Source organism: Myotis nattereri (genome assembly GCF_964212035.1).
Source record: "Myotis nattereri genome assembly, chromosome: 12".
NCBI classification, from domain to species: domain Eukaryota; kingdom Metazoa; phylum Chordata; class Mammalia; order Chiroptera; family Vespertilionidae; genus Myotis; species Myotis nattereri.
Genome location: NC_138087.1, coordinates 83,083,369 through 83,109,677, shown reverse-complemented (window position 1 = coordinate 83,109,677; position 26,309 = coordinate 83,083,369). Strand labels below are relative to the sequence as shown.

Here is a 26,309-nt window from a genome sequence, read left to right as displayed (position 1 = left end):
CTGCTTTTTATAGCCCTTATCTCCATCTCACCTGGAATGCACACCCACTGAGTGGCTCTACTTTGTCTCCAGGGCTCAGCAAGGAGCAGAAGCCCAGGAAATGTGCGTGAAGAAAGGCATTCTAAGAGTTAGATTCTCTATTTAAATGTCAAGGTCAGGGTGGCAGACCCCCTAAAGCCCAGGTAGGGCCACCAGATAAAACACAGGATGCCCAGTTACCTGTGACTTGAAGTGATGCGCTGTTTATCTAAAATCCAAATAACTGACCTGGCTCGTGTGGCTCAGTGGTTGAGTGTCAACCTATTGTTAGCCACATGCTAACCTGACTAGCTCAGGGAAGGCCTGCATGGCAGTTTTGCAAACTCAAACACCTAAAGTAACCACAAGGATGGTCTGAAATTAAAACTTTAACTAGAAGCAGTTTATCATGTGTAGTCACCTCCTAGGCTGCTATCTTCCCTGACAAAGGTCAATCTTGATCATAACTGGGCCTATTGTTTTTTTGTACCTAAGATAACATGCCTGTGAAATGTCAGGGTAACTTGTACCTTCCCTTTTTCTGGACCCCTCAGGGCAAAACCAAATGTGCCGGGCGCCAGGACAGAGACCACAAATCCCCTCATTGTTATTATCATGTTAACTGTTGACTGTAAACTATCCTGTACCCACCAGGGCCTATCATTTTACTTTTATCCAGTCCCAGAGTTTTCCCCCCACTTTGCTTTTTCCCGCCTCCCTAATCTATCATCAAGGGATTTCATGTAACCCATTTTCGGTGCCTCCTTTGATTGTAATGTATAAAACAGGGTGAAAAACTGCCATTCTCTGGAGCATTATCCCAAAACATTGAGATTCTGCTTCCCCGCAATTGCCAACAGTTTGGCTCAAATAAACTCACACTCTTTACAGCTGAAGCTGGTTTGGCTCAGTGGATGGAGTGTCGACCTGCGGACTGAAGGGTCCCAGGTTCGATTCCGGTCAAGGGCATGTGCCTGGGTTCCGGGCACATCACCAGTGGGAGATGTGCGGGAGGCAGCTGATCGATGTTTCTCTCTCATCGATGTTTCTAGCTCTCTGTCTCTCTCCCTTCCTCTCTGTAAAAAAAAGAATCAATAAAATATATTTTTTAAAAAAACCTCTTTACAGGTTTGAACGCTTTTATGTTAACACTATGAACCAGGAGGTCACCGTTCTATTCTCCATCAAGGCACATGCCAGGGTGTGGGCTCAATTCCCAGTAGGGGGCATGCAGGAGGCAGCAGATCAATGATTCTCATCATTGATGTTTCTAGCTCCCCGTCTGAAATCAATAAAAATATATTTTAAAAAATAAAAAATATTTTTAAAAATAAATATATTTTTAAAAAATTCACAAAACTGGGCGAGCTGAATTTTCATTTGCCAAATCTGGCGACTCTACCCCAGCGGAGGAGGCCAGGGTGGTGGGGCGTGGCCTGGAGGGGCTCCTGGAGGCGGGGCGGGCGGCTGGGGCGGGGCTTAAGGCGGGGCCTGGTGTTCGGAGGCGGGCCTTGCTCACGTGACGGCGGTTGCCAGGGTGAAAGGTCAGGCGCCGCGGCACTTCCAACATGGCGGCGTCCGGGGCGGCGGCCGCGGCGCGCAGCCCGGGAGCCCCGGCGGGGACGGCGGCCCGAGCCCGGCGCCCGCCTTCGGGGCGGCCCGCGCGGCTGCCCCCGCTGCTCGTCCTGCTGGCGGCGGCGGCGGCGAGGCCGGGCACGGGCGGCGCGGCGCTGTACCGCGCGGGCGAGGACGCCGTGTGGGTGCTGGACAGCGGCAGCGTGCGCGCCGCCACGGCCAACAGCTCGGCCGCGTGGCTGGTGCAGTTCTACTCGTCGTGGTGCGGCCACTGCATCGGCTACGCGCCCACCTGGCGGGCCCTGGCCGGGGACGTGCGAGGTGAGGCGCGTCCGCACGGCCCGACGCCGGCCGGCCTGGCCCTGCGTCCGGGGTCCTCGCCCCGGGCTCGCGGCGGCCGCGCCAGCCCTCCCCGCCCGGCAGGGGCACCCGCTTCCGTGGCCCGCGCGGGCCGGCGCGCGGGTCCCCAGGGCGCCCCGTAGGACCTTCCCGGGGAGGAAGACGGGGCCTTCTCCCCGCCCTCGCCCCGCAGGTGGGGACGGCGGCCTCCGGTGCCCCCGGCTCCGCGCCCCGGGCTGGGGGTCCAAGAGCTTCCTCGCCCCCGGGCCTTGGCCCGAGTGTTTTCCGACTCAGGCCGCTCGGGCGCCGCCTCTCGGCCGAGGAGCCTCCTGGTTTGGGGGCGGCCCACAGGGATACCCAGAGCCCCCAGCGTGGGCGCCCGGACCCTGGGGCTGCCTCTGTGGACGCAGGAAAAGACCTTCCGGCCTTCGCGGTGCTTCCTCGGTCACAGACACGCAGCCGGGTACCTGCCGCCCAGGACCCCGGCGCCGCCCCGGGTCTTGTGGTTGAGGTTCCGCTCTGGGATCTTGCTGCCCCGAGTTCCTCGTCCGAGTTCCTCGTCTGCCCGGTGCGCGTGGAGGTGGCCGGCGGGGTGCAGCCTCCGCCCCGCAGCCCGGCCGAGCGCCCCGCTTTGAAAGGCGTGGGAAGTGCTCTGGGGTGGGGCCGGGCCCCAGCAGGTGTGAGCTCACCTGTGCTTGTGTTCCAGGAGCAAGACGGGGGCAAAGTGCTGTGCTTCCCTCCGGCCTTTGCCGTGGGGCCTCATATCCGACCCTGTTGTCATGCTCTCAGATCTAAACCGACTCACAAAGAAACCTGCAAGAAGCCTCCATCGGGTTTTCGTGCATAATTGTGAATGATTATCTTTCAGGTGCATTCTCATCTCCCTCGGCGTTGGGACCTTTTAATTCTAAAGGGTTTGTTCTCTGATCTGATGTTTTAAGTCCCTCGTGTTCTGCACTGGTCACAGCTGAGGCAGAGAACTGCTGAACAGGGTTTGTTTGTTTTTTTAAGTCTTTTCTTTGAGAACAAACAGGCATTTCAATAATATAGAGAGTTTTTGAGTTCTCACTTGCTATTTGGTTACAGAAACAGATGTGTCAATTAAAATGCAGGCAGCTCTGGTAAGACATTGATCACCTATTTTTTGCATATTTTTATTTTTGTTCAGTTTAGTTTCTGGAATACAAAAATCGTAAACTATGATTAAAATATTGCAAACTGTTCCTTCGTTGAACCAGCAGGTAAGAAGGGTTACTGCTGAAAGTGAAACATCACATCTGTACCTAGTGCCGTGATTAACTTAACTATTAGCCAAATAAGGTTATCTTAAAGGGGCTGGACACTGTCCAAGTCCAGGCCGGAAAAACGAGGCCTGAGACGGGAGGCAGATACGGCTAAAAGTTAAAGACGCTGTGACCCACAGGCCACGGGAGGCACGGGCAGGGCGAGAAGGGGGGTCTGTGGGGACCTAGGCAGAGGGTCCCAAGAGCCAAGCTGCCAGCTCTGACGGAGTGTCCCCTGGGGACTTGGTAGGGATGCACGTTGTCAGCCCAGCCCAGGCCCATGGGTCAGAAGCTCAGCGTTGGGCCCAGCATCTGTCAGCACCAGCCCAAGTCGGAGAGTCACTGTTTCCAGGGACGTGCGGCCAGAAAGGGCCCTGGCCAAGGAGACCGGGAACCTGGCAGTGGTTCCCCCTCGTGGATGACCCCACCCTCCAATTCCTCAGCAAAGGAGTCCGCTAACTCTAACCCTGTGTCCCTGTGCGGCTGACCAACCGCAGGCCTTTGTGCCTTATTTCAGCCCTGGGGATGCGTTGGGAAGAAGAGCCCTCACCCTCTGCTCCGCGCTGTGCTCCCTGGCGCCCCTCCGTCCAGTCTGTTAACAGACACCATTCCACACAGTAAATGTGAAGATCTGATTGGCTTTATTAAGTGCCTCATGGACCGGGAGCACCCCATTTGGGAACTAGAAGGTCTCTCCAAGGCGTATCTAGAATGAAGGTTTCATAGGCAGAAGTGAAGAGTGGATCATTTCAGGCAAGGACACCTTCCCTAGGGGAAGGCGGGGGCCTGTTGGGCAGATGACCCCCTGGTGTGGACCAGGAGGGGCAGACCATTAAAGCTGCACCCTACGAGGGCTGCGCTGTGCTGTTGGATGTAAGGGTTTGGTGCCATGGGCTTCCAGCACAAGTGAGCCGCCTGGGGCCTGTGGTTTTCTCTCTCTTTTTTAAATATTTACTGTTGAAAGTATTACGTATGTCTGTGGTTTTCTATTTAGCGAGTCTAAGTGGAGTCACGCAGTTGTCACCACACTGGTTCCAATCAGTCACTGGATCGGGCTGTCCGGCCAGCCTCCCAGGGCACCCACACCTTGGACTCAAGTGTCCAGCAGCTTTCCCCACCCGACGCCCTCCTCCTAGTGTCTGCACCTGAGTGGCTCCTAGAAAGTGGGTGGTTGTGGTATAGGCTCTACTCCCTGGTTGAGTGCCCTGGGGTGGCAGGTGGGCACTGAGCTAGATGAGTGTCTGCTCCCCTGCTGTCCTCCCACCATCGCCTCCTAACTGGCCCCTCATTTGCTTAGAGGAGCACAATGCCCCACAGGCTCCTCCCAGCTGGGCAGAGCCTCTGGGCCCAGCATAGGACCTTCATTTTCCTAGATTTGCATTGAACTTGAGCTCTTCACTGACGTTTTCAAGATTTTGAAAATAAATGTTTTTCCCTCTGAGAAGGTGGCTTGAGCTCTTCCTCCCGGGAGCACGCCCACGCCTTTCCCTCCTAAGGTCTAAGGGACCCCATGGGACTTGTAGCCAGGGGAGCAGTGGGCAGTGGCAGCGCATTCCCGCTGACCCCCGACCCTGTCCCCAAGGCCCCTTTTCTCTGACTTCCAAGTTTCTCTCCTAAGCACTTCGTTCTTTCCCTGCCCCTGCTTCGTTCATGTTCTCAGAAAGAAAGGTGACGTGACAAGCACAAGGTCTCCGGTTGGGAGTCGCCAGTGGCACTCGGCAGCTGTGTGGATCTGGCTCAGGCTGTCACTTCTGAGGACTCGCTGAACAGAGTGCCCTGTTCCTGAAATCCTTTAGCCTGGAGCTGTGGTTGGGCCCGCTCGTCTGCTCCTCCACCGAGTGAGACACCTGTGCCTGGGGCAGCCCACACCCAGGTGCCTCTGAAATGTCTCTGTGGAGACTGGGCACTGCGTCCTTGGTATCTGTTCTCGCCTCAGGGAAGCCGGGGTAGGTCTCCGGTAACTGGCCCTGGAATTGTGGAGGAGACAGGAGGGGGCTGGACCCACTACAGACCTTGTCTTCCCTGTCCCATCATGAGACTGAGTCGCCCACTAGTGGTCACACAGCTGGGTGACAGGCTACGCCACTCCAGAGCCGAATGGCTCACTCCCTGGGTCTGCAGTGGACGGAGGCCAGAGGGGGGCCTGAGCCCTGCCCTCTCTGAGCTCTCCATCACCTGGTCTGGACTTGGCTTCTGTGTGGCGAGCATGTAGCCTTCTTGGTGATGAGCTGGGGCACCAGTGTCTGTTCACTGGAAGAAGGAAGGGGCCTGGGAGGATGGGGTGCTGGTGGCAGCGGTAATCACCTGCAGGAGTGGTGGGTGGAGAGCCCAGGAGGGCTGTGGGAGCTCCCCTGGACGTGGATGGTCTCAGAGGCTGCAAGGGAGGCTAGAGGCAGGCAGTGGGGGCCTCCTCCTGTTGTGGACCCAGGTGCGCCTGTGAGACGCAGCTTCATTCCAACTGCACCTGGGGGAAGCCAGGTCGTAAGTGCTGCTGGTCCCGCCTCGGCTCTGAAGACGCGCGGGATTGTTCTCGAAGCCTTTCCTGTCTCCCACGTTGTGATGCTTCAGCCCCGGAGTGCCCGCTGGCTGGAACCCCGTACAGCCTGAGTGTAACCTCGCTGGGCCCTTGGCTCGGGTGAGACTCGGAGACATGCCTGGGCTCCGCACACAGCTTCTGGATAACCGGGGCTGCTCTGCTCCTTGGTGTGGGGCTGAATTCCCACCTGTCCGTGTGTGGTTTGAACTTGGAGTTTATCCGAAAAGACCTTTGCTCAGCCAGGAAGGGCCCTGTACCAGGTGGGAGAATTGCCTTCCTGTGGCTGGACCGTGGGGTTGGGAACCCCACACCGCTCGAGGGTGGAGAGGCCAGACGGGGTGCTGTGCCTTGGAAACACGTCCCGTGCGTTCCTTTAAACCTGGAGGCTCCCACGCTGTCCTGTCATCATCCAGATCAGTGGTCGGCAAACTGCAGCTCGCGAGCCACATGCGGCTCTTTGGCCCCTTGAGTGTGGCCACGAAGTTTCAATCGCATTGTACATGCGCGCCCACACGTGGTATTTTGTGGAAGAGCCACACTCAAGGGGCTGCAGTTTGCCAACCGCTGATCCAGACCAACTAATGCGCAACTGGAATAGACTTCCGCAGACATTTTCTATTAGAACTTGACAAGTAATAGTAAAAGGTTTAATCCTGGTAGGTTAAGCCCATGGCCGGCAAACTGCGGCTCACGAGCCACATGCGGCTCTTTGGCCCCTTGAGTGTGGCTCTTCCTAAGCCTTAGGAGCACCCTAATTAAGTTAATAACAATGTACCTATCTATATAGTTTAAGTTTAAAAAATTTGGCTCTCAAAAGAAATTTCAGTCGTACTGTTGATATTTGGCTCTGTTGACGAATGAGTTTGCCGACCACTGGGTTAAGCCATATGGTTATTTGACACGTAAAGGTGAAATGAATTTTAGTCTACCGTATCTGGAGGCGTAATTGTTTCACACGCATGTTTTTAAGCCCATGGTCCTAAAAGAAGGCTGTGGCTACTGCTGGTGGTGCCCCTCGTGGCAGCCTCAGAGCCTCCGCCGGCGCGTGTTGCTGGGGAAGCTGAGACCAGGCGCTGTCCTTTCGGGTCACAGTGGTGTCTCCGTTGTGTGTGGGACCCAGACAGGCAGGTGGGCAGGAGGAGGGGAGGAGCCCAGTTGAATGGGGCAGATACACTGAAGCAAACCTTTGAAATGGCTTGCATTTTATTTGGGAACAGAGAGTGTCTCTTTTGTGTTCCCTGAATGCCGCCCATCTGCCCGCAGACTTGCAGGGACAGTAACGGAAGCCCTCCCTGTCTGTGTTTGGTGGCCTCCCACAGACGGCCTTCTTTCAAAGACAGACAAAGGCCTGTGAGGGTCGGCGTGCCCCTCCACCGGACGGCAGCCGGCTCCAGGGGACGTGTGTATGTGGAGTGGCGGTTACAGACAGACTTGTGGATTCTCAGGGGTCCTGGAAGCCAGGCGGGCCACGGCCCCCCAGCGTCCTGTCCCTGCTGGTGTGCTCCTGCGAACTCCAGTGAGCTCGATGTCTGCTCTGCGGTCATTCACGGCCGTGCCCGCGTGCCCCCTGCACTCAGGTCTTTGCTTTCAGACACCGTGCCCTGAAGCGGGTTTGGGACGGGCGCTGTGGAACCCAGGATTGCACGTGTCAGGTGTGCGAGTGGAGGGTTCCTGCTGCTTCCTGAGGGAGAGCTGTGGAGGCGGGAGTGAGCACTCGGTTACATTCCTGTGGAAAACGAGGTTTTCAGTTTTAAGCCTCCAGCCCAGGGCCTGCTTCAGAGGGGGGTCTGCTGAGGAGCTGGAGGCCGGAAACCGGGCTGGTGTCTGTGGTCTGCGTGGCTCCCACCTTCCCTGCAGAGGGGCCTCTGCTGCCCCCCGGAGCCTGCTCCCCCCACCAGGAGAAGGCACCTGGGCCCTCCGGGCTGGTGCCCCTGGGAGGGGAGCTGGGTTCCCACTTCTGGGGGCAGGATGGGCACAGGGTGCAGAGGGAGAGGATCAGGAGTCTCTGGGCTGCATTTTGGGAGGGATGCCTGGGACAGCGATGGAGATGGCAAGTAGGTGGGGCGTAGGGGGAGAGGGCAGGAGTTCCAATGCAAGGGTCAGGCACCCTCCAGCGCCCTGACTCCTGGGACTTGGGACTTGGTGAGGGAGGTCTCTGCTCTGCGATGATCCTGCCCAGGTCCTCCAGGATCTCCAAGGCCAGAGGTGGGTACAGTGTTCACGTCAGGGAACAAGTGTGGCTGCACGCGTAGGATGTTCTGTGCCCAGAGCCGGGGGGAAGTGGGGGGGGGTGCTGCCTAGGCCTGTGCTGGAGCCTCCCGTTCTGGACCCGGCTCTTGTGCATTCAGGGGATGAAGTGTTGAACGCAGGGCTGGCGGCCGTCAGCCTCAGGAGCGCTCCTGCAGCACCGTCACCACCTGGCCGGCCGTGTTCAGAGCTCGTCGGGCAGTGTTCCCCGCAGCCTTGGGACACTTGTGCACGTGGAGTCTCTGCTCTGGGAACGCTGTGAGGTCAGAAACGAGAACGTAGTGGGCAAATGCACACAGGCCTGGGCTGTGGTCCCCACACGCACCCTGCGGGAGCAGGTTTCACATCCCTTCCTTAAGTAACACCAAGAAATACCTGAGAATCACAAGGCAGGGCCAGTCCCACTGCGGGCGCCGAGTGTCCGCCATCTCTCTGCTGCTGGGCTGCCTGGCATTTCCTGTGACTTGCGTGTGCGGTGTTGGCCGCTTTCCTTTCCTTAACGCTCTCTGGGCAGCGGTGAGTGTGTCATGGAAATTCCCAACCAACAGTGAGGCCCTGTGTTGTGAGCTGGGACCTCGTGGATGCTTTGTGACCGAGTGGGAGGGCAGGCCTGGGCAGGCAGCATCCGCGAGGAGAGGAGGCGCGGCCTTGCTCAGCACAGCCATCTCTGCCGTCTGCGTGAGCATCACCTCCTCTGGCCGGTGACCCGAGCCCCTGGAGGGGTGGCCTGCGGTTCGGGGGGGGCCGGCACATCTCTCCCACCCGTGGCCTCAAGACAGGAATTGTTTCTGAGGCTCGAATGCTCAGTCATTGGTTGTGGAAAACACAGCTTAGATATTGCTGTTACTTGACCCATTGTGTTTTATTAATGGTGGTTAACTTTTTATAATTACAGAAGAAAAAAGCATGCCTGTTTAAGCAAAGGGGTAGATTGGGTGAAAATAGCAGTCACTAATTGGTGTTATATGCAGGCCTTCATATTGTGCAGGATCTAGGGATGGTCAGTGTTTTCTCTCCTAGGCGTGTTTCTCATGTAACCTCTGCAGTTTTAGGTCATATCAGAGCTCAGGGAACTCACCTGCTTTTAACCACATTCCTGGGAGACGGTGCACACAGGGCAGCGTCTGCCTCCCGGTGACAGGCAGTTGTGAGACCTGCAGGAGAAGGCGGGAGGACTTACCTGGCCCCCACTGCGTGCCCTGCCCTTGTCTCTGCAGAGGCTGCCCTGGCTCTGGTCCTGCTTCCTCGGGCGTCCGCAGGCAGAGAGCCAGGGAGGTTCAGAAAGGGTCATGGGCGGTGCAATCAATCTTAACGTCCGAGAAGCAGGGGAGACCTCGTACAGGGAACGCCTCACAAGTAGCCTTTGGAGGATGTGAAGGCCGTCCCTTTGAAACTGGCCTCAGGGCGCTGGGGAACAGTGTCCACTGCACGGAAGCTGCCACCTGCAAGGGAGGCAGGAGGACTGAGGCACAGGACTGAGGTGCCCCTCTGGCTGCAGCCTTGGGGATTCATGCATGCGGGTGGTCAGTTCGAAGGGAGGCGGCCAGGGTCATTTTGTGCTGTGGGAGCTTGGACGCAGTCGGACACAGTCGGAGGTAGGGGGCCAGTTGGCGGGAGGCTGCAAGCAGAGGACCCACGTCCGCAGTCCCAACCAACATCCTCGTTTGGACCCAGTTCAAACAAACAGTTTAAGCAAAGACGAGATGGTTAGGAGCTGTGCATCGCTGGGTGCTTGCTGCTGGGGGAGCGTGTGACGACTCGCTGTGATGACGCAGTGGCAGATGGGGGTGCAGAGCCCTGTCCTTTAGAAGTGCAGCTGGCGGGTACAGTTCTGGAAGTGGGGGGCCTTTGGGTGGACAAGGTTCCAGCAGCTGATCACCGTTGGCACTGACAGGGGCACACGTGGCTGCATTGTTCTATTTCATTCAGGTGTTGGGAGTTTTCCTTAATAAAAATATCAGCCTGGCTGGGTGGCACAGTTCTTTGGAGCGTCATCCTGTACAGCAACAGGTGGCCGGTTCAGCCCCCGTCGGGCACGTACAGGAGGCAGTCAGTCCATGCTTCTCTCTCACACTGAAGGTCTCGATCTGCTTTTCAGACTGGGCCGCCGCCATCCGCGTCGCTGCCCTGGACTGTGCGGACAAAAGTAACCACGAGGTGTGCCAGACCTACGACATCCACTTCTACCCCAGCTTCCGGGTGAGCACCCTCCTGTCTCGCGGCTCTGCTTACCTTCTGTCTGCGCTGGGTTCACCGAAGGCAGCCCCTCCGTCTCCAGCATAGGGGGCGCTTCTGTAGATGCAGTAGGAGTGTCTGCTTGCAGAGGGTCCCTTTTTGGTCCCCCCTTGGGGTTGGGCACATTGCTGTGGGGTCTGTGTGGTGAGGGTGGGGTGGTCGGGACTGCTGCTAGAGTCTGGTCTGGCGCCTCCGCACTTCCCCACCCACGTGTGGCCCACGTGAGCTGACGCCTCGTGCACTGTGCTCATTTCTCTGGGTGCCTGCAGGACCCCCTGCTATGGCGCCCAGCCTGGCCACCCTGACCACGCCACGTGGGCCCCAGACAGATGTGTTCCCATTTCCCACTAGGGGCAGAGGGTTAACTGGAAGGCAGAGAACCATGTACATGGGGTGCGTGTGCACACATGCACAGTCACACGCCTGCACACAAGCGAGAGCGCATCACAATGGGAAGCACACGCTGAGGGAGCTTCGTGCCCCCTCCCCTTAGCCCTAAAGCTTGTGCCAGAGCGCGTCCTTCCCCACATGTTCACGAGCCTCACGCAGGCCGTGCCCGGCCCAGCCCTGCGGCCCATCCCCTGGCTCTCAGCCGAGTCTGACCCTCCCGGTGTTCTCCCATTTGGGTTTGTTTGCTGCGTACGTGGCCCAGTGCTGCCTGGAAGCTTCGAGTCTCTTACTTGAGAGGACGTTGCTGACAGTCACCCCATTATTGGAGCACGCTCCACCGTCCCTCCATTGCTGCCACCTGGCTGTTCCCCTCCGGCTGCTGTGACAACACTTGCACGTGTCCCCTTATGTGGGCGAGAGCCTTCTGGACACAGGCCTGGCAGTGTGTTGCTGGGCGGGGGCTGCACCAGGGGCCACGAGCCTGTCTGGTTGTGGTCCTCGGAACACCCCACTGTGACCTGTCTGTCTGCGCGTGGGTTTGCCCACTTCCTTTTGGGTCGTGTGTCTGTTTCCCACTCGTTTCCAGAGCCCCTTGTCCTTCGAGAGGCTCAGCTGTGAGTGTGGCAATACCGCTCCCGTCCGTAACTGTCTTCAACGTGTCTTTTCAATAGAAAATGCTTTCTTCTGCTCAGAATTACTCATTTGTGCCTGTCATCCTCCCAGAAGCCTTTGTGACATTAGAGTGAGACCCTTAGGGTCGGGGAAGGTGCTGTCTGTGGCTCTGCCCTGTTGGGTCGGAGCATGTAAGTAACAGTGCTTATGGGTGCGAGTCACCCCGTACACCTGGCAGGAGGCCTCAGACCCACAGATACAACCTCTGGCTCCTCCTCTGGGGCCTCGGGGCTTCGAGCAGACTTTCTGGGGGGAGGTGACTTTGGGGTACCTGAATGCTCATTGGCTGGCTAAAGATCATACATCGGCAAGACCCCAGGCAAGGCTGTGTCTCATTTGTCCTATGTTTTTCCTCTTAGTATTTCAGAGCATTTACAAAGGACTTTACAACTGGCGAAAACTTTAAAGGTAAGGACATAAGCCCTGTGCCTTTACTGTAGATTTGCCTCAGGTACCCATCACGGACAAATGGTTCAGGAGCCTGTCGCAGCCCCAGCTCACGCCCTGCCACCAGCCTCCTGCCCACCTCCTTTAAGCACTCAGGCAGGCGAGTCTCAGCAGGAGGCTTTGTTTGCTTGGCTTTTGTTACTCCTCACCCAGGAGATTTTCAGAGTGGAAGAGAGGGAGGGTGAGAGAGAGAGACAGGGATGTTAGAGAGCCACATCGATTGGTTGCCTCCTGCAAACATCCCGACCAGGGCTGTGGATCAAACCTGCAACCGAGGCACGTGCCCTTGACTAGGAATCAAGCCTGAGACCCTTCGATCCATAGACTGACACTCTGACCACTGACCAACACCAGCCAGGTTTCAGCAGGAAGTTTTTATTTTGTGCTCTGCCTTCTTTTGGCTAACAAAGTGGTGACAAAGTTTTTTGTTTGTTTGTTCAAAAAAATATATATATATATTATTGATTTCAGAGAGGAAGGGAGAGGGAGAGAGAGATAGAAACATCAGTAATGAAAGAGAATCATTGATTGGCTGTCTCTTATATGCCCCACACTGGGGATCGAGCCTGCAACCCAGGCATGTGCCCTTTGACCAAAATCAAACCCAGGCCCTCAGTCCTCAGGCCAACGCTCGATCCACTGAGCCAGACTGGCTAGGGTGTGATAAAGTTTTTATTTTTTAAAAAAGTAAACTTTGTAATTGAAAAAAATATTGGAGAAGTGCACACCTGGTGAATTTTTATGAATGGGCCCACCAGGTAGCTGGCACCCAGATCAGGCCCCAGACGGTGACCAGTCAGCCCACTGTGACTGCATTCTAATCAGAGGCCGTCCTGCCTGGTATGAACCAGGTGTGGGTGGAGTCCGCGTGCCCGGCCTGTGTCTGCACGCCTGTGTGCAATACGTCCCTGTCACCTCACCGTGCGGTCTCCTGTTGGACTCACCGCTGTCTGTACCAAGCTCTCGGTGGCAAGGCACCGCACTGGGGACTCGGGGTGGGGGGGGCATGTGGTAAGGTCACCGAGGTGATGGCGGTCGCTTCCCCAGGGCCTGACCGAGAGCTGCAGACGGTGAGACAAGCCATGATCGACTTCCTACAGAACCACACGGACGCAAACAGGCCTCCCGCCTGCCCGGCTTTGGACCCTATTCGGTGCGTGGTTCTGTGAGAGAAAATGGCACGTTAGGCGTCGAATTAATTCTGCAAACTCAGATGTGCACTAAGTGGGATGGGCCCTGTACCTGGTGGCCAGCTCACTGTTCGCAAAAACACTGAAAGCCTTTTTTTCCTCTTAAAAGGCCCAGTGACGTTCTTTCTCTCATTGACAACCATGAGGGCTGCTACGTGGCTATTCTGTTTGAGAGCAACAGCTCGTATGTTGGACGTGAGGTACCATGTCTGTATCCTGTCGGGTCCCGGCGTGATGGGTTCAGCACGGGGCCTGGGCCTAGATTCTGGGGGTGAGAACTAGGGTAGTCGTGTTACTCGGTGAATCATCCGCTTTGTGGAGCAGACAGTGGGGAAGCGTCTCTGAGGGCAGGAGAAGAGTAGGGCACAGGCTGGCCTTGTCCCCACGTGGGCGTAGGACTCAGGGGGCAGGGACCTGGGCCTGGTGGTGCTGCTTTGCTCCTATGCTCTGGAGTCCAGTTTGTTTGCTGTATTCTGGGCTCCCAGCTTTTTAGCCAGATGGCTGCCAGGGTGGAGGCAGCAGCTTCTTCAGCTCTGCTCAGAGCCGAATCCTCTTCCCCCTGCCCCCGCCTAGGCACAAGGCAGAGGCCAGGGCCCTGTTGCTGTCCGGGGATGCTGGGGCTGTGGCCCCGGGGGCGGGGGGCACTTGATGGTCAGTTTCATGGGGGATGTGCTGGCTGGGACAGTACTGCACAGGGCCACTGTCAGGTCCCCTCAGACCGTCTGGTTTCTGCCGGGGTGTCCGTGGCTCAGTTGCCTTAAATGTGACCGTCTGGGTGTGGAGAAGACGGGTGCAGAGTTCCCGGTGACGCTGCTCTGGTTCTGTGAGCAGGGCTCCCTCTGTGCGCCGCGCCCTGTGGACCCGCCTGGGCCGAGGGTAACCTTCCCTCCTGATGCAGGTGATCCTGGACCTGAGTCCTTACGAGAACATCGCGGTGAAGAGAGCACTGGACAGCGACCCGGCCTTTCTGGAGAAGCTTGGCATCTCTTCCGTTCCTTCCTGTTACCTGGTTTACCCAAATGGGTCCCACGGGTTAATTAACATGTAAGCGTCGTTTGGCTGAAGGACTGTTTGGTGGTGGCATCCCGGAACCATCTGGGTGGGAGCTCACACCAAGCCAGATGTGGTCTGGTCTGCGTCTGTGTCCGGGGGGGGGGGGGGTGCACCCCCTTTCCCCAGCGAGCGGTGGGCAGGGTGGGCTCTGGACTCCATCCCCTCAGTCCACTCTCCTTCCTGAGAGCACAGTTGTCCTCTGCACTGGGGCCCCTGAGAGAATCCCGAATTGGAAAAGGTTGTGGGCGGAAGGGTTAGGTCACGTCCAAAACCTGTGCTGCCTGCCGGGTCCCCACCTCTCCGCCCTGCTGAGTGGTTCTCACGCCGCCCGCTGGCCTGGGGACCTTGGGCTTTGGTGGAGCTGGGCGTCTGTACCACCTGCGGCTGAGCTCGTGAGGACTGAACACCAGGCCAGGCTCAGCCACTGTCCTCCCCAGCTCCCTGAGCACTGCCGTTCGCCTCAAAGACCAAGGATCGTTTCTGTGGAGCTGTCCTCTGTGCGATGTAACATTGAGGCGCACTTTACATGACCTTGAGCTACTGGAAGGTCTCAGTCAGCCTTCACACGCCCTGTAGCTCGAGGGCCCATTGAGCAGCAGGCTCAGGGGAGGACCGAGGCCGAGACCTCCACACATCAGAGAGCTGACGCTGCGGGTGCTCAGCCGGCTCCACAGCCCACGGGTGCCCCTGAGCAGCTGAGGCTCAGGGTAGTGTGGGTTTGTCTCATGTCCTGGGGAGAGGGGGGTGGGGCCAGCTCCGAGGCCACACCCATGGCACCTGCAGTGAAGGGCGGGAGGGGAGTACAGCTTCCCTCCCCCACTGAGGGGCCTGGGCAGCTCGGCCAGGTTTTGGCTCCGGCTCAGCCCACACCCACCCACCTACCCACCCCTTTCTCGCAGCATGAAGCCTCTTCGGTCATTTTTTTCCTCTTATTTGAAGTCGTTGCCAGATGTGAGGAAAAAATCGCTTGCATTGCCTGAAAAGCCAAGCAAAGAACAAAATTCTGAAGTTGTGGTGTGGAGAGAGTTTGACAGGCAAGTGCTCTTTGGACAGGAGGTGTGGGAGGTGAGCACGGGGAGCCCAGGTGGACAGGAAGCTGTGGGCTCAGCTCGCTGAAGGCTCAGGCCTCCTGGGAGTTGGGGGGACGGGAGGCGGCTCACTGGAGAGAAGGCATTCATACCTGGCTCTGTGATATCTAATCTCAGGTCAAAACTGTACACGGCGGACCTGGAGTCGGGGCTGCACTACCTCCTGAGGGTGGAGCTGGCCACCCACAGGACACTGGCTGGGGCCGAGCTGAAAACACTCAAGGACTTTATTACTATCGTTGCCAAGGTGTGTGGGGTCTGCTCTGGGCTGGGGGCTCGGTTCATGACCCTGCGGAACGAGGCCGACCTGAGCTGGATGTGCACTCTGCTGGCCAGCGGTGCCCAGCCTGCTTTTGGCACTGGGGGTGTGGCTCATGCGGATGCCAGGCCTGAAGGGGCACCGAGCAGGGGGCCTGGGTTGGGGGGCGGCGGGCATGGGCAGGAGGGAAATCTCCAGGGGCACTTACCCAGGTGGGTGGTGAGTGTGGTGGGAACTGTGGGACTGACTCGGTGGGTGGCTGATGCCAGCAGCCCCATGGCATGGGGGATGGGGACAACAGGAGCAGGCGGGCAGCACCCTCACGGAGGAACAGCGCGGCTGCTATCCTCGTCCTCTGGAGTCTGCTGAGGGGGCCGGGACCAGTGCTGTGGGCGCCACCCTCCACCTTTAGTAGGAGGTAGCGCAGTGCTCATGGAAGTTTAGTTCTTGCCTTGGCCGGCTGTTGTCTTCTGGCCCGGACCATTCTGGGAGCCCCCCCCCCCCCCAGGTCCTGGGGCAGGTCTGAGCCCTGGTCCTCTTGCCCTGCAGCCCTGTCTGGGCCTGGCTGCGGCCCCTCTGCTCTCTGACTCCTGGGGTGGCCCAGCCAGGGCCCTAGGGCCCCCCGGTCACAGCACTGCGACGTGATGACCTTTAAAGGAATCACTAGGAGGCGCCTAGTGCGTTTCCCACGGAGAAAGGAAAGCGGCGTGGACAGGCTGCGATCCTGTTGTGGGCTCAGAATTCCGGAATCTCCAGAACGTCCTCCTGCTCACGGGCCGTCGGCTGCTCAGCGGTTGGCTGCTCAGCCTCCGCTGTCGGCACCGGCTCAGCGAGCAGCGGGCCCAGCTCCAAGGCCAGGGTGGCCGTGCATATCTGAGCCGTCTTCCTGCAGCTGACTCAGACTTGAAATTCATGCTCGTAATTGGTGGTGGTCCTGGGCGACCTGTCGGAAAAGAGTTTCCGGGGCTGACAGTGCGCTGTGGCTGCTGTTCTTCCATATCGACGTCGTCTCATAAGTTAGGTCAGGTGTGAGGGGCCCTCTCGGCAGCGCCACTCTGCACGTCTCGCTGTGCTTGGGTGCCGGGGTCGCCGGGTGAGTGCCACACGCTGACCAGCTGGTCACACTTGCGCCTGGAAACCTGAGGGGCTGCCTGCCTTCCCAGGGGTCTGAGTGTGGTGCTTCCCCCAACAGCTGTTCCCCGGCCGCCCGCCCGTCAGGAAGCTGCTGGAGATGCTGCAGGAGTGGCTGGCCAGCCTCCCCCTGGACCGGGTGCCCTACAATGCCATCCTGGACCTGGTCAACAACAAGATGCGGGTGCGCACCTCCCGGCTCCTGCCCACGCACGGGCATCCCCGCGGCCCCTCCTCAGGCCCCTCCGCGGTGGCTTCTGTCCCTGTCCCCATGACGACTGCACGTCCCCTCCTCTGTCCCTGGTGCCGTCCGCTCCCTGCCGAGTCCTCGGTGCAGGGACATTGGTGATGGCCGCCGCGCAGGCAGGGGTGGTTTCTCACGGGATGGCACCAGGGCTTGTTCAGAAAATTTTGAGTGGACAGAATTGTGCACCTAAAATTGATGTGTTTAGTAAGAGTGCGGCTGAGCTGCTCCTCAGGCTGGGTTCCCGTAGTTCGCTGAGAGCCTCATCCTCGCCAAGACTAGCTGTGCCAGGGCCGTGGTCTGCACACACCTGGCGTGAGCCTGTTGGAAGTGCTCACAGTTTGGATACGTGTCCCCGTGTGTAACTACCACCAGTCAGAGGACACTCACCAGCTATTTCTATATCTGTTGTTCTTTCTTTGCTCAGATTTCTGGAATATTCCTCACTGATCAGATAACGTGGGTTGGATGTCAAGGAAGCCGCCCGGAGTTGAGGGGTTACACGTGTTCTCTCTGGAAGTTGTTCCACACGCTGACTGTTCGGGCCGGGACCCACCCAGACGCCTTGGATGGCACAGGTAACGTCCCTGCACTGCCAGGGGCTGTCTGCCCCCTGGCGCACACGGGATGCGCCGGCCGGGCCGTCGGAAGCTAAAGCTCAGCAGCGGGGCGTTGGCCGCAAGGCAGTGTGTCATCGGGGGCCCTGGGGGCCCTGCCAAGCAGGCGGAGGGAGTGTCTTTCCAGGTCACAGACCCCACGCGCCCAGTGCGGAGCCGAGTTCTTCCCTCCCTGGGCCCAGCACGTGCAGATGCCCTGCAGCCGCCCCGTCCCAGCCCGGGAGAGGACCTGCTGTGGGAACCTCTGCTTGTGCTTTCCAGGTGTGAGACGCAGTAGGAAAGGGCGTGTTTTATCTCTCGTTGCCTGACAAGTTACCCTAAAACCCAGCAGGTTGAGACAGTGTACTCGTCTCTCACAGTGTCTGTGGGTCAGGAATCTGATGTGGCCAAGCCAGGTCCTCTGCCAGGGCAGCGTGTCTGCCTGAGGGCCTGGGTGTCACCTGCTGGCTGTTCCTCCCCACGTCCGCTCCACAGCAGCTCCCACAGCACTGGCTCCGTCAGAGTGAGCCCCTCACTGTGCATGTTCTGGTTGTTAGAAGTCAGCCATGGCCTCGCCTGTTCACGGGAGCTGGCGTCCCGGGGCCATCTCAGGGGCCGCCTGCCGTAAGAGGAAAAACTACCAAAGTTTGAGTGGGTTGACTAACTTCAGTCACCGGAAGCAGCTAACGCAGAGTCGTCATGTTCTGCCTGCTCCGTGGACACTACGAAATGTGCCGGGTAGTTTACCCTCTGGACTTGGTTGTGCGGACACTGCCTGGCCCCAGCAGGCTGCTGTCTCCTAGTTGTCATTTCCCTTTTTTAAAATATGTTTTTTATTTCAGAGAGGACGGAAGAGGGAGGGGGAGAGAGAGATCAAAACATTAATGAGAGAGAGCATCAATCGACTGCCTCCTGCACACCCCCTACTGGGGAGCGAGCCTGCAACCAGGCGTGTGCCCTGACCAGGAAGCACGCTGTGACTCCAGGTTCATAGGTCGATGCTCAACCACTGAGCCACGCCAGCCGCGCTTGGTTGTCATTTTCGTAGTTGTTGAGGTCCACTGATGCTTACGTTACATCTTGACTCACACAGTCCAATGTTCTTTCCAGTAAAAGTGTAAAATTCATAGTTACCTTTTGCTGCCTAACAAGCTAACCCAGATGTGGTGGCTCCTGTGTGGGACCGGCGGATGCTCGTCCAGAGGCATGGCGGTTGGTCTGACTCAGAAGGTCCGAGCCCTGCACCCGGCCTGCTCTCACCACACCCAGGAAGGCGCTCTCAGGGCCTCGGCGGGCACAGGCATCGCTTCTCCACACCCTTCGGTCAGATAGGGCTCACCTGCCGGGTGCAGAGGGCAGGGCTGCCCTCGGGCATTTTTACCACGAAGCTCTCGTCCAGGCAGCGCTGAGTTCTGGGGTCTCATGGGGCAGAGGTGGGCTTTGAGACTTGAGATTCTTTTAAGAATCACACAGGACAAGAGCAGCATGACTTTCAGGGGCAACGTGGAGCTCCCGGACAAAAGTGACATCAGACCACCTCAGCCGTGTGCACAGCTGGAGCCTTGCGTTTCCGGGTCCTGCCCTGGCAGCAGCACACGCTGAGGGCAGCCTGGTAGCCGCCAGGGCTGCGTCCCCTGGAGCCGGCGAAGCTGTGTAGCTCTGCCTTGTGTCGGAGGGCGGCACACGGCAGAGCACACAGATCCCGCGGGGTCTCGCCCAGCAGCAGAGTCACGTACATTGCAGTTCTACCAGGAGCACGTCTCGTGCTGCAGAACTGGGTCAGACGGAGATGCCGGATTATGTCTTGGAAGGTTTTCCTCTCCTTATTGGACGCGTAAGCCCATCGACTAAAAGCCTGCGTGTCCCCTAATCCCCTCAGGTAGAGCTTTGTGGTTCTTGTGCACTTTAAAGATTAGGGAGGTCGAAGTGAGCAGCGCTTGGCTGGGGAGAGAAAAGGAGGATTACGGTGAAGCGGAGCAGATGTTGGCCCAGGGCTGCTGGCTGCCGGCGCGGGGCCACGGGCAGAGCCCAGCCGAGCGCATGCACGTGGCGATCTCACTGTGGGCACTGCCTCACTGCCCTGGACACAGCCTGGGAGCAGTCAGCTCAGCTCAAACTCTGAGTGGAATGGCCGCCACAGTTAGTGACTAAGGGACATGGGAATGAGGCCGCTGGGGCTCCAGGGCTGGTGGGCGTGGCCGTGAAGCAGAGCCACGAGCTTCAGCCAGAGACCACGAGGGCCTGCTGTTGGTTCTGACGGATTCAGTCTCAGAACTGTGTCTTGTTTACCCAGTTACCTTGCTGCCTGTCTTTTAATGCTGACAAGGTCCCCTTTGTATGCTTAACCCCCATCCTAGCTGTCTGGAGAGGCCCGCTAGGCCCAGCCCAGGCTGCCCTCTGGTTCTCTCAGGGCCCCTGTTAGGGCCACGTTGTCTCTGCCCCCCTGCCTGTGGCTGCTCTCCCAAAACGTCAGGGTGTGTTTTCTCGGGCCCCATGCGGGGCTGTCACTGGGGGTGGATGCTGGAGCGCTCCCACCAGAGGTGCAGCCTCTCCTAGGAGGGCAGGTCCTGGTGCCTGCCGTTCCCCAGACCGCCCTGGCCACTGCCCATTCGTCCCAGGCTACCCTTGGGAAGGTCAGTGTGAAGCTGGTGGCACCCCCAGAGGCACAAGCTAAGGCCACGTGCACACCTGGGCTTGTGTTGTGCAAGGACTTCGGAGCAAAGCAAGCACTTAGAGGAGTGCGCTGTGGCTCCGGCACCAGCCTTCGGGCCTGCTTGTGAGGTGGGAGGACGTGCACAGGGCCCCACCCGACCCGAGGCAGAGCCCTGCTCTGGGGGTGAGGCCGGAATCTGGTCAGTGGCACGGCTCGCCCCCTGGAGGTCCTTCCCCTGGTACTTGTTCTGGGGGCTGCACAGGCGCATGCTCGGCGGAGGCCGTGGGGCCAGCAGCCCTGTTGCCGTGGGTCAAGCATGTCAAACTCAAAGGCTAACACGGGCCAAATAAACAAGGTTTAAGTTTATGTGGCCACAAAAAAAACAACAGCTTCCATTTTCCTAGAAACATACGTTTATTTCGATAGAAACATGATGAATACAAAGGGCTGAAATAAATGAGTCATCGTTAACCTAAAATAATAGAACATTTTAACAAAAATCAATATTTTTGCTTGAACATTAATTTACCAGACACTGAATAGCTACACAAATTAATAAGTGTTAATGCAAATACACCTAGTTTTCTTGTTCTCCGAAAGTGAAATATTTCCTGTTGCACACACCAAACAAGTCAGTACAAGACGAATGACGTGGCCATAGGCTGCTAAAATATTCGCTGCTAGTGTTAGTGGCGAGAAATGGTGCGCCTGCGCATTAAGTCGTGTAAGGGAAATGAATGCAACACGATGATAGTCATCAGTCATTCGCGAACGCTGTAGTTCGTTATTAATAATTATGTATAACAGGATAGTGTAAAAATTAAGTTACGAAATTTTTATTAAAATGTTTCCTATGTACCGTTATATTGCCTGGGCACACCAATATTGGTTGTGGGCCGTGAGTTTGACATGCTTGCCAAACTCATGTCAGGCCTTAGCCCGTTCCTGGCTCCCGACACCACCCCAGTCCTGAGTTCCAGTAGGAACCATCAGTCACGTTCTGTGCCTTGTTTCCGGGGTGCCACAGTGCTTGGTCCCTGCAGGTTTCGAAGACGACCCCCAGGCGGTGCTGCAGACCATCCGGAGGTACTTGCTCACCTTCTTCGGCTGCAAAGAGTGTGGGGAGCATTTTGAGGAAATGGCTAAAGAGTCCATGGATTCCGTGAAAACCCCAGACCAAGCAATCCTCTGGCTTTGGAAGAAGCATAACCTCGTGAACAGCCGCCTGGCAGGTAAGCAGAAGCCATGGTGGCCTGCCCGTGCCCGTCAGCGTGTCCTGTGAGCGGGTGGGGGTGGGGGGGCGGCAGCACTGTTCGAGGGGATGACCTGACCTCGGTGCCGCTCTGCCTGCTCTGGGCTCACAGCGGGAGCCAGCCCTGCTCCGCCATCAGTTTCAGGACCTCCCCAGGGGCTGTTCTCAGGCTCCAGGGTGCCTGCTTTCCAGATTGTTCTCTCCCTGGAGCCGCGTGGAAGCTGACAGGCAGCATGCACCCCCTGAGGAGCCCACGAGGCCCAATGAGACGCAGCGGGAGGCTTGGGTCATAATTAATTTTCAGGAAGGAATTTTAGTGTCATTAAAATCTGCTCTCAGACGACAAATCAAACTCCTCAAAATGGCTTTGTTTAAAGCCTAAGTAGGGCGCATACATTTTCTCAGAGTTAAGTAATTCAAACTGCTCCTAAATCAGTGGCAGATTAAAATTAGGCTTAAAAATAATTCCACTCAGAAGTAAATCTTGATAAAGATGAATAGAAAACCCACTAAACTGTTGGTTTTTATGTAATCCACTGTATTACAAAAACATATTACAATTCAAGCACTAAAGAAAATTGGTTGCTCTTTGCACCAGAGCTGCCTGCTGGCTCTGGTCACGTGGCGTGGCCCTGGCCCCTTCAGTTTGCCGGCTTTGCCCTCCTGTCGGTGCAGGTGAAGGCCCCTCCGTGGAGGCCCTGCTGTAGGTGTCAGGCCTCCCCGTGCCTCTGCCTGCCACCTGTGCTCCCAGTGAGTCCGAGGTTGCCCTGGCAGCACTGAGCTCCAAGAGCCCGTGCCCCCTCCCCCGTCATTACCCTGCCGCCGAAAGGGCTTTCTGCAGCCCTAGGATGTCTCCTAGTCCCGTAGTCCCAGCCCACCTTTAGCAAAGCAGTGGGACAGACAGGAGCAGGGCAGGTGAGTGGCAGTGTAGTCTGGCCATGGGGGCCGCCCGAGGATGCTTTAGGGAAGCGGGGGCAGCTGTGCAGGAAAGGTGGGGTGAGGGGCACAGGCGTCATCTAGTCCCCGCGGCGAGGTCTCAGTGGGTGTGGGTGGACCAAGAGGGTGGGGGAGGCAGGCACCTGACCGTGGGCGGGAGGCCTGTGGCATGGCAGCCCTGGGTGGTGGGCAAGTTGAGCGAAGGCCTCCCCACAGCTGCCTCCCTCCCGCTCCCAGGCCACCTGAGCGAGGACCCCAGGTTTCCCAAGGTCGCGTGGCCCACTCCGGACCTCTGCCCCGCCTGCCACGAGGAGCTGAGGGGCCTGGACAGCTGGGACGAAGACCAGGTTCTCCTGTTCCTGAAGCAGCACTACGGCAGTGACAACCTCGTGCACACGTACGCCACGGCCCTGGGTGGCACGGGCGAGGCCGAGGGGCCAGAGGGAGGCCGAGCCACCCCAGAGAGGCCTGGAGACCACGGGGCCGAGAGCCTGCACCCGCCCGGGGCCCTGCCTCCCACACCTCGCCCCTCAGAGGGGTCGCACCTGGGACCAGCCAGGCCTGAGGGCCGCAGGGAGGTGGAGGCGGCTGCACCCTTCCTGGGGATGGGCTTCTCCAGCCTGGACATGAGCCTGTGCGTCCTGCTCTACGTGGCCTCCTCCATGTTCCTGATGGTGATGTTCTTCTTCTTCCGAGTGCGGTCCCGGCGGTGGAAAGTCCGGCACCGCCGTCCGTCCGTGTAGAGCTGAGCAGCCCGCCCGCGCCTGCGGCTGTGACGTTTCTGATCAGGGATGACAGGCAGGGGCCTGCTCCCGCTGATGGCAGCTGTGGTCCCAGAGCTGGGGCCTGTGTGCGTTCCCGGCCTTCACAGTCCGTGGACGCCTCTGACAAATCCATAGCAAAGCGACTTCTATGTTTTTACTCTTCTAGGTCTGAAAACGGGAGTGGGATGTCCAGGCCAAAAAGAATGTTTTGCACCCACTTTCATCAAGTTTACTGGGCTCCACATCCATTGTGCACGGCCTCCTTTGGAGATTTGGAGAAAAACCCAGCCCTTCCCCATGGAAGCTAAGGGGTGACTGAATGCAGCCAGGGATACCCCCGCCCCCCCACATCCCCGCCATGGGGGGTAGGCTTGGTGTGGGGAGGGAGGGTGGTGTTCGTCTTACTCTTCAGGGACAGTGCCTTGGCCTGTTGGTTGTTACTCTGGTGATGAGAGAGCTCAGTGCATGAGGGCCACCCAGGCGGCCTGTCCCCGGCAGTCAGGAGACTGTGAGCCTGAGAACAGAGCTTCCGCCTGGGCCCCTGCCATCCAGCACCCACAGCCCTCCTGAGCCACTGCCCAGAGCCAGAGTGGGTGGTGCACGGGGTCTCGCTGGCATCTCTAAGGCCAAACTTCATTTGCCTGAAGGTGTTTTACACAGGTCCTGGCACAGGGCCTATCCCTGGGCTTTGGTGGTTAATTATTTACCATTTAATGATTTTAACACATTATTTTAAATGTGTTAAAACCCAGAACATTCAGAGGTAAATTAATGCGTAAACAAATGAACTCCTGGGGGCATTTCCTTTGAGACCCTTATGCAGATGCTCAGCCGTGTGCGCCCCCGTGTGTGTGTGTGTGTGTGTGTGTGTGTGTGTGTGTGCCCCCCCTTGTGTGCGTGATGGTGGTAAGTAGTTCTTCCCACTGTGCCTGTGGTCTCCGCATGCTCCCTCATTGCAGCGGCTAAGCACGTGTGGACTCGCACCAGGTCCTGCCCCAGCCCAGCTCAGGGAGCCCGAGGATGGTGCCTGCAACGCTGCCCCCAGCCCGGTGCCCACCTGGGGGCAGGCGTGGCCGGGATCAGGGAGCCCTGCCCTGAGCTGAGGTTTCCAGTTGGTGACACGTTTAACCCCTAGAAGCCTCTGGTGTAAACCTGAGGCTCGTGTGCCTGGTGATTGATGGCAGCATATTGTTTCCTTTCAACTTGAAAACGGGCCAGTTTACAGAGGCCACGGGAAATTCTGGGCCTCTTTCATTAAACTGCCTTAGGTTCGTGTCAAATGTCGTTTTCTCCCCCAAATAAGTTTCTGTGAGCAGTGGGCACTGTCCTACATCAACCCATTTGACAGGCAATGTTGGCTTCTAAGGTTCATAGTGATATTGCAGTTTGAGGTCACGTCTGTGACATCAGAGGGGCAAGGTTCCAGCAGATCGCCGGTGGCATGCGGCCACGGGCAGGGTCTCACCTGCAAGTGTGAGCCGCCTTGCACACCTCACATGGTGGCCTGCTCAGAACTGGATGCTACCTTCAGGTCTGTTTTCTAAAGTTGTAACTATTGAGACAATGAATATAATGGTTCAGTAATTTAAATGTATTTATTTTTAATGGGAGAATTTGGTTAAAAAGAAACTAATTGACATGAAAATCTCTGAAATTTCTTACGTGCAAAGAAAGTGAACATTTTGTATTTAAAAACTGTAATGTGCACATTTTGAAATAAATCTGATGTTTGAAAAATTGTATTCTTCTGAAATGTGCAGCAACTGTGAGGGTGCTGGGAGGGGTGCAGAGCCTTTAGGGCAGGGGTGGGCAAACTTTTTGACTCGAGGGCCACAATGGGTTCTTAAACTGGACCGGAGGGCCGGAACAAAAGCATGGATGGAGTGTTTGTGTGAACTAATATAAATTCAAATATCATTACATAAAAGGGTACGGTATTTTTTTTTTTTAGTTTTATTCATTTCAAACGGGCTGGATCCGGCCCACGGGCTGTAGTTTGCCCACAGCTGCTTTAGAGTGTATGGACCACACACCTTAGCTCCAGAATTTCTAGGAACCAGAGGGTTTGGAAGACAGCCCCAGGGTCAGGTGGAACGGGAAAGAGAGATCATTAAATTACAGATAGTTCCTGAGACGAGATGGCAGCCATCCTTCCACAGAGCCGGGAGAAGTGGGGGTGACGGGCAGCCGACTGCATGTGCCGTGGAACCTCCCAGGCCCTGCCCACCACCACGTAGCTCTGGGTGTGGCCTTCCTAGGCCACCCTCTGCCACGGAGCCACATGCCTGGCCTCTGCCCTGACACCAGTTTGCTGCCTCAGGTTCTGAACTCTTTAGATTTTCCTGCCCCCTCTGCTTGGTGGGAAGAGGTCCAGTCACCACGTGTGTGGCTGAAGGGAGACCTGCTGGCTGCAGTGTCTGTGGCTTCGTTTCCCCCGCTGGGCTGTGTGGTTGCCCCTCCCTGGCTTTCCCCAGGTCCCTCCCTCAGGACACAGGCAGCCCCTGGGGTGCAGCTGGGGCAGAGCAAGGGGCGACTAGTGGGTATGGCAGCCCGGGCCGTGGTTCTGGTGTGGGTGCAGGCTCACCATCAGTGACCCCTGGTCAGGCCCTTGATTCCTGAGCAGTTTCTGTTGGGGACACCCCAGATGCCCCTCCTCCGGGCTGCAGTCGGGGTGGGGCTGTGGCCTGAGATCTGGGGAGGTTGTCGATGCAGAGCCTGCAGAGCCGGCCTGTGGGGGCCTAAGCAGGGCCAAGAGGCCAGAGGCGCCCTCCCAGCCAGGGCCTGGACATGTCTTTCAGGAGGCTGATGCAGGAGCAGCCAGTGGGGCACCCACTTGCCACCAATGCCCAAGCCTGTGGGCGGGGCGGGGAGGGGCAAGGAGGCGGGCAGGGAACAGAGGGTCGGGGGTGAGAGGGGTGGCATGCCGAGGGACAGGGCACACCCGGAGCAGGAGGTTGGTGACACGTGCCTCCTTCAGCACTGCGGACAGCGCTGGGCCCGGAGGCTCCCGGGTCGCAGAGGAAGAGGGCGGAGCGCCACCACCGCCCCTCCAGCCGAGCTCTGAGCCCCGCCTGCCCCACTGGTGGCTGCGATGCTCCTGGAGACGGAGCTTGAGCGCGACCAAAATAGGCCCGGGGCCACCGGGGCTGCCGCCTGCACCTATGGTGGGACCCGGGGTAAGAGAAGCCCGAGCTTAAGGCCTCGAGGGAGGAATGGAGGGCAAGGGGTGTGGAGGCCCGCGGAGGCCACCTGGGCGGCAGGCGGGCGGGCGGGGAGGGCAGAGGAAAAGAGAGTCCAAGAAACCAGACCTCAGTCGACCGTAGAGATGGGAGCACAGGGGAGGGGAGGAGAGGGTCAAGGGCCTGGAGCTCTGCCATCGTTCATGGGTGGTTTGGGGGGCT

General features: G+C 58.0%; 1 protein-coding gene across 1 annotated transcript; it reads left to right on the top strand.

The window, feature by feature from the left end:
* Nucleotides 1–1,586: 1,586 nt before the first annotated feature.
* Nucleotides 1,587–24,650, top strand: QSOX2 (quiescin sulfhydryl oxidase 2; the record flags this gene model as incomplete). Its single annotated transcript, XM_081103126.1, has 12 exons — nt 1,587–1,914; nt 10,097–10,197; nt 11,655–11,703; nt 12,790–12,895; nt 13,042–13,132; nt 13,831–13,976; nt 14,885–15,019; nt 15,191–15,320; nt 16,525–16,647; nt 17,135–17,285; nt 21,000–21,188; nt 22,382–24,650. 12 exons carry the CDS (start codon nt 1,587–1,589, stop codon nt 22,885–22,887), a joined length of 2,055 nt encoding a protein of 684 aa, XP_080959252.1. The 3' UTR covers nt 22,888–24,650.
* Nucleotides 24,651–26,309: the final 1,659 nt, after the last annotated feature.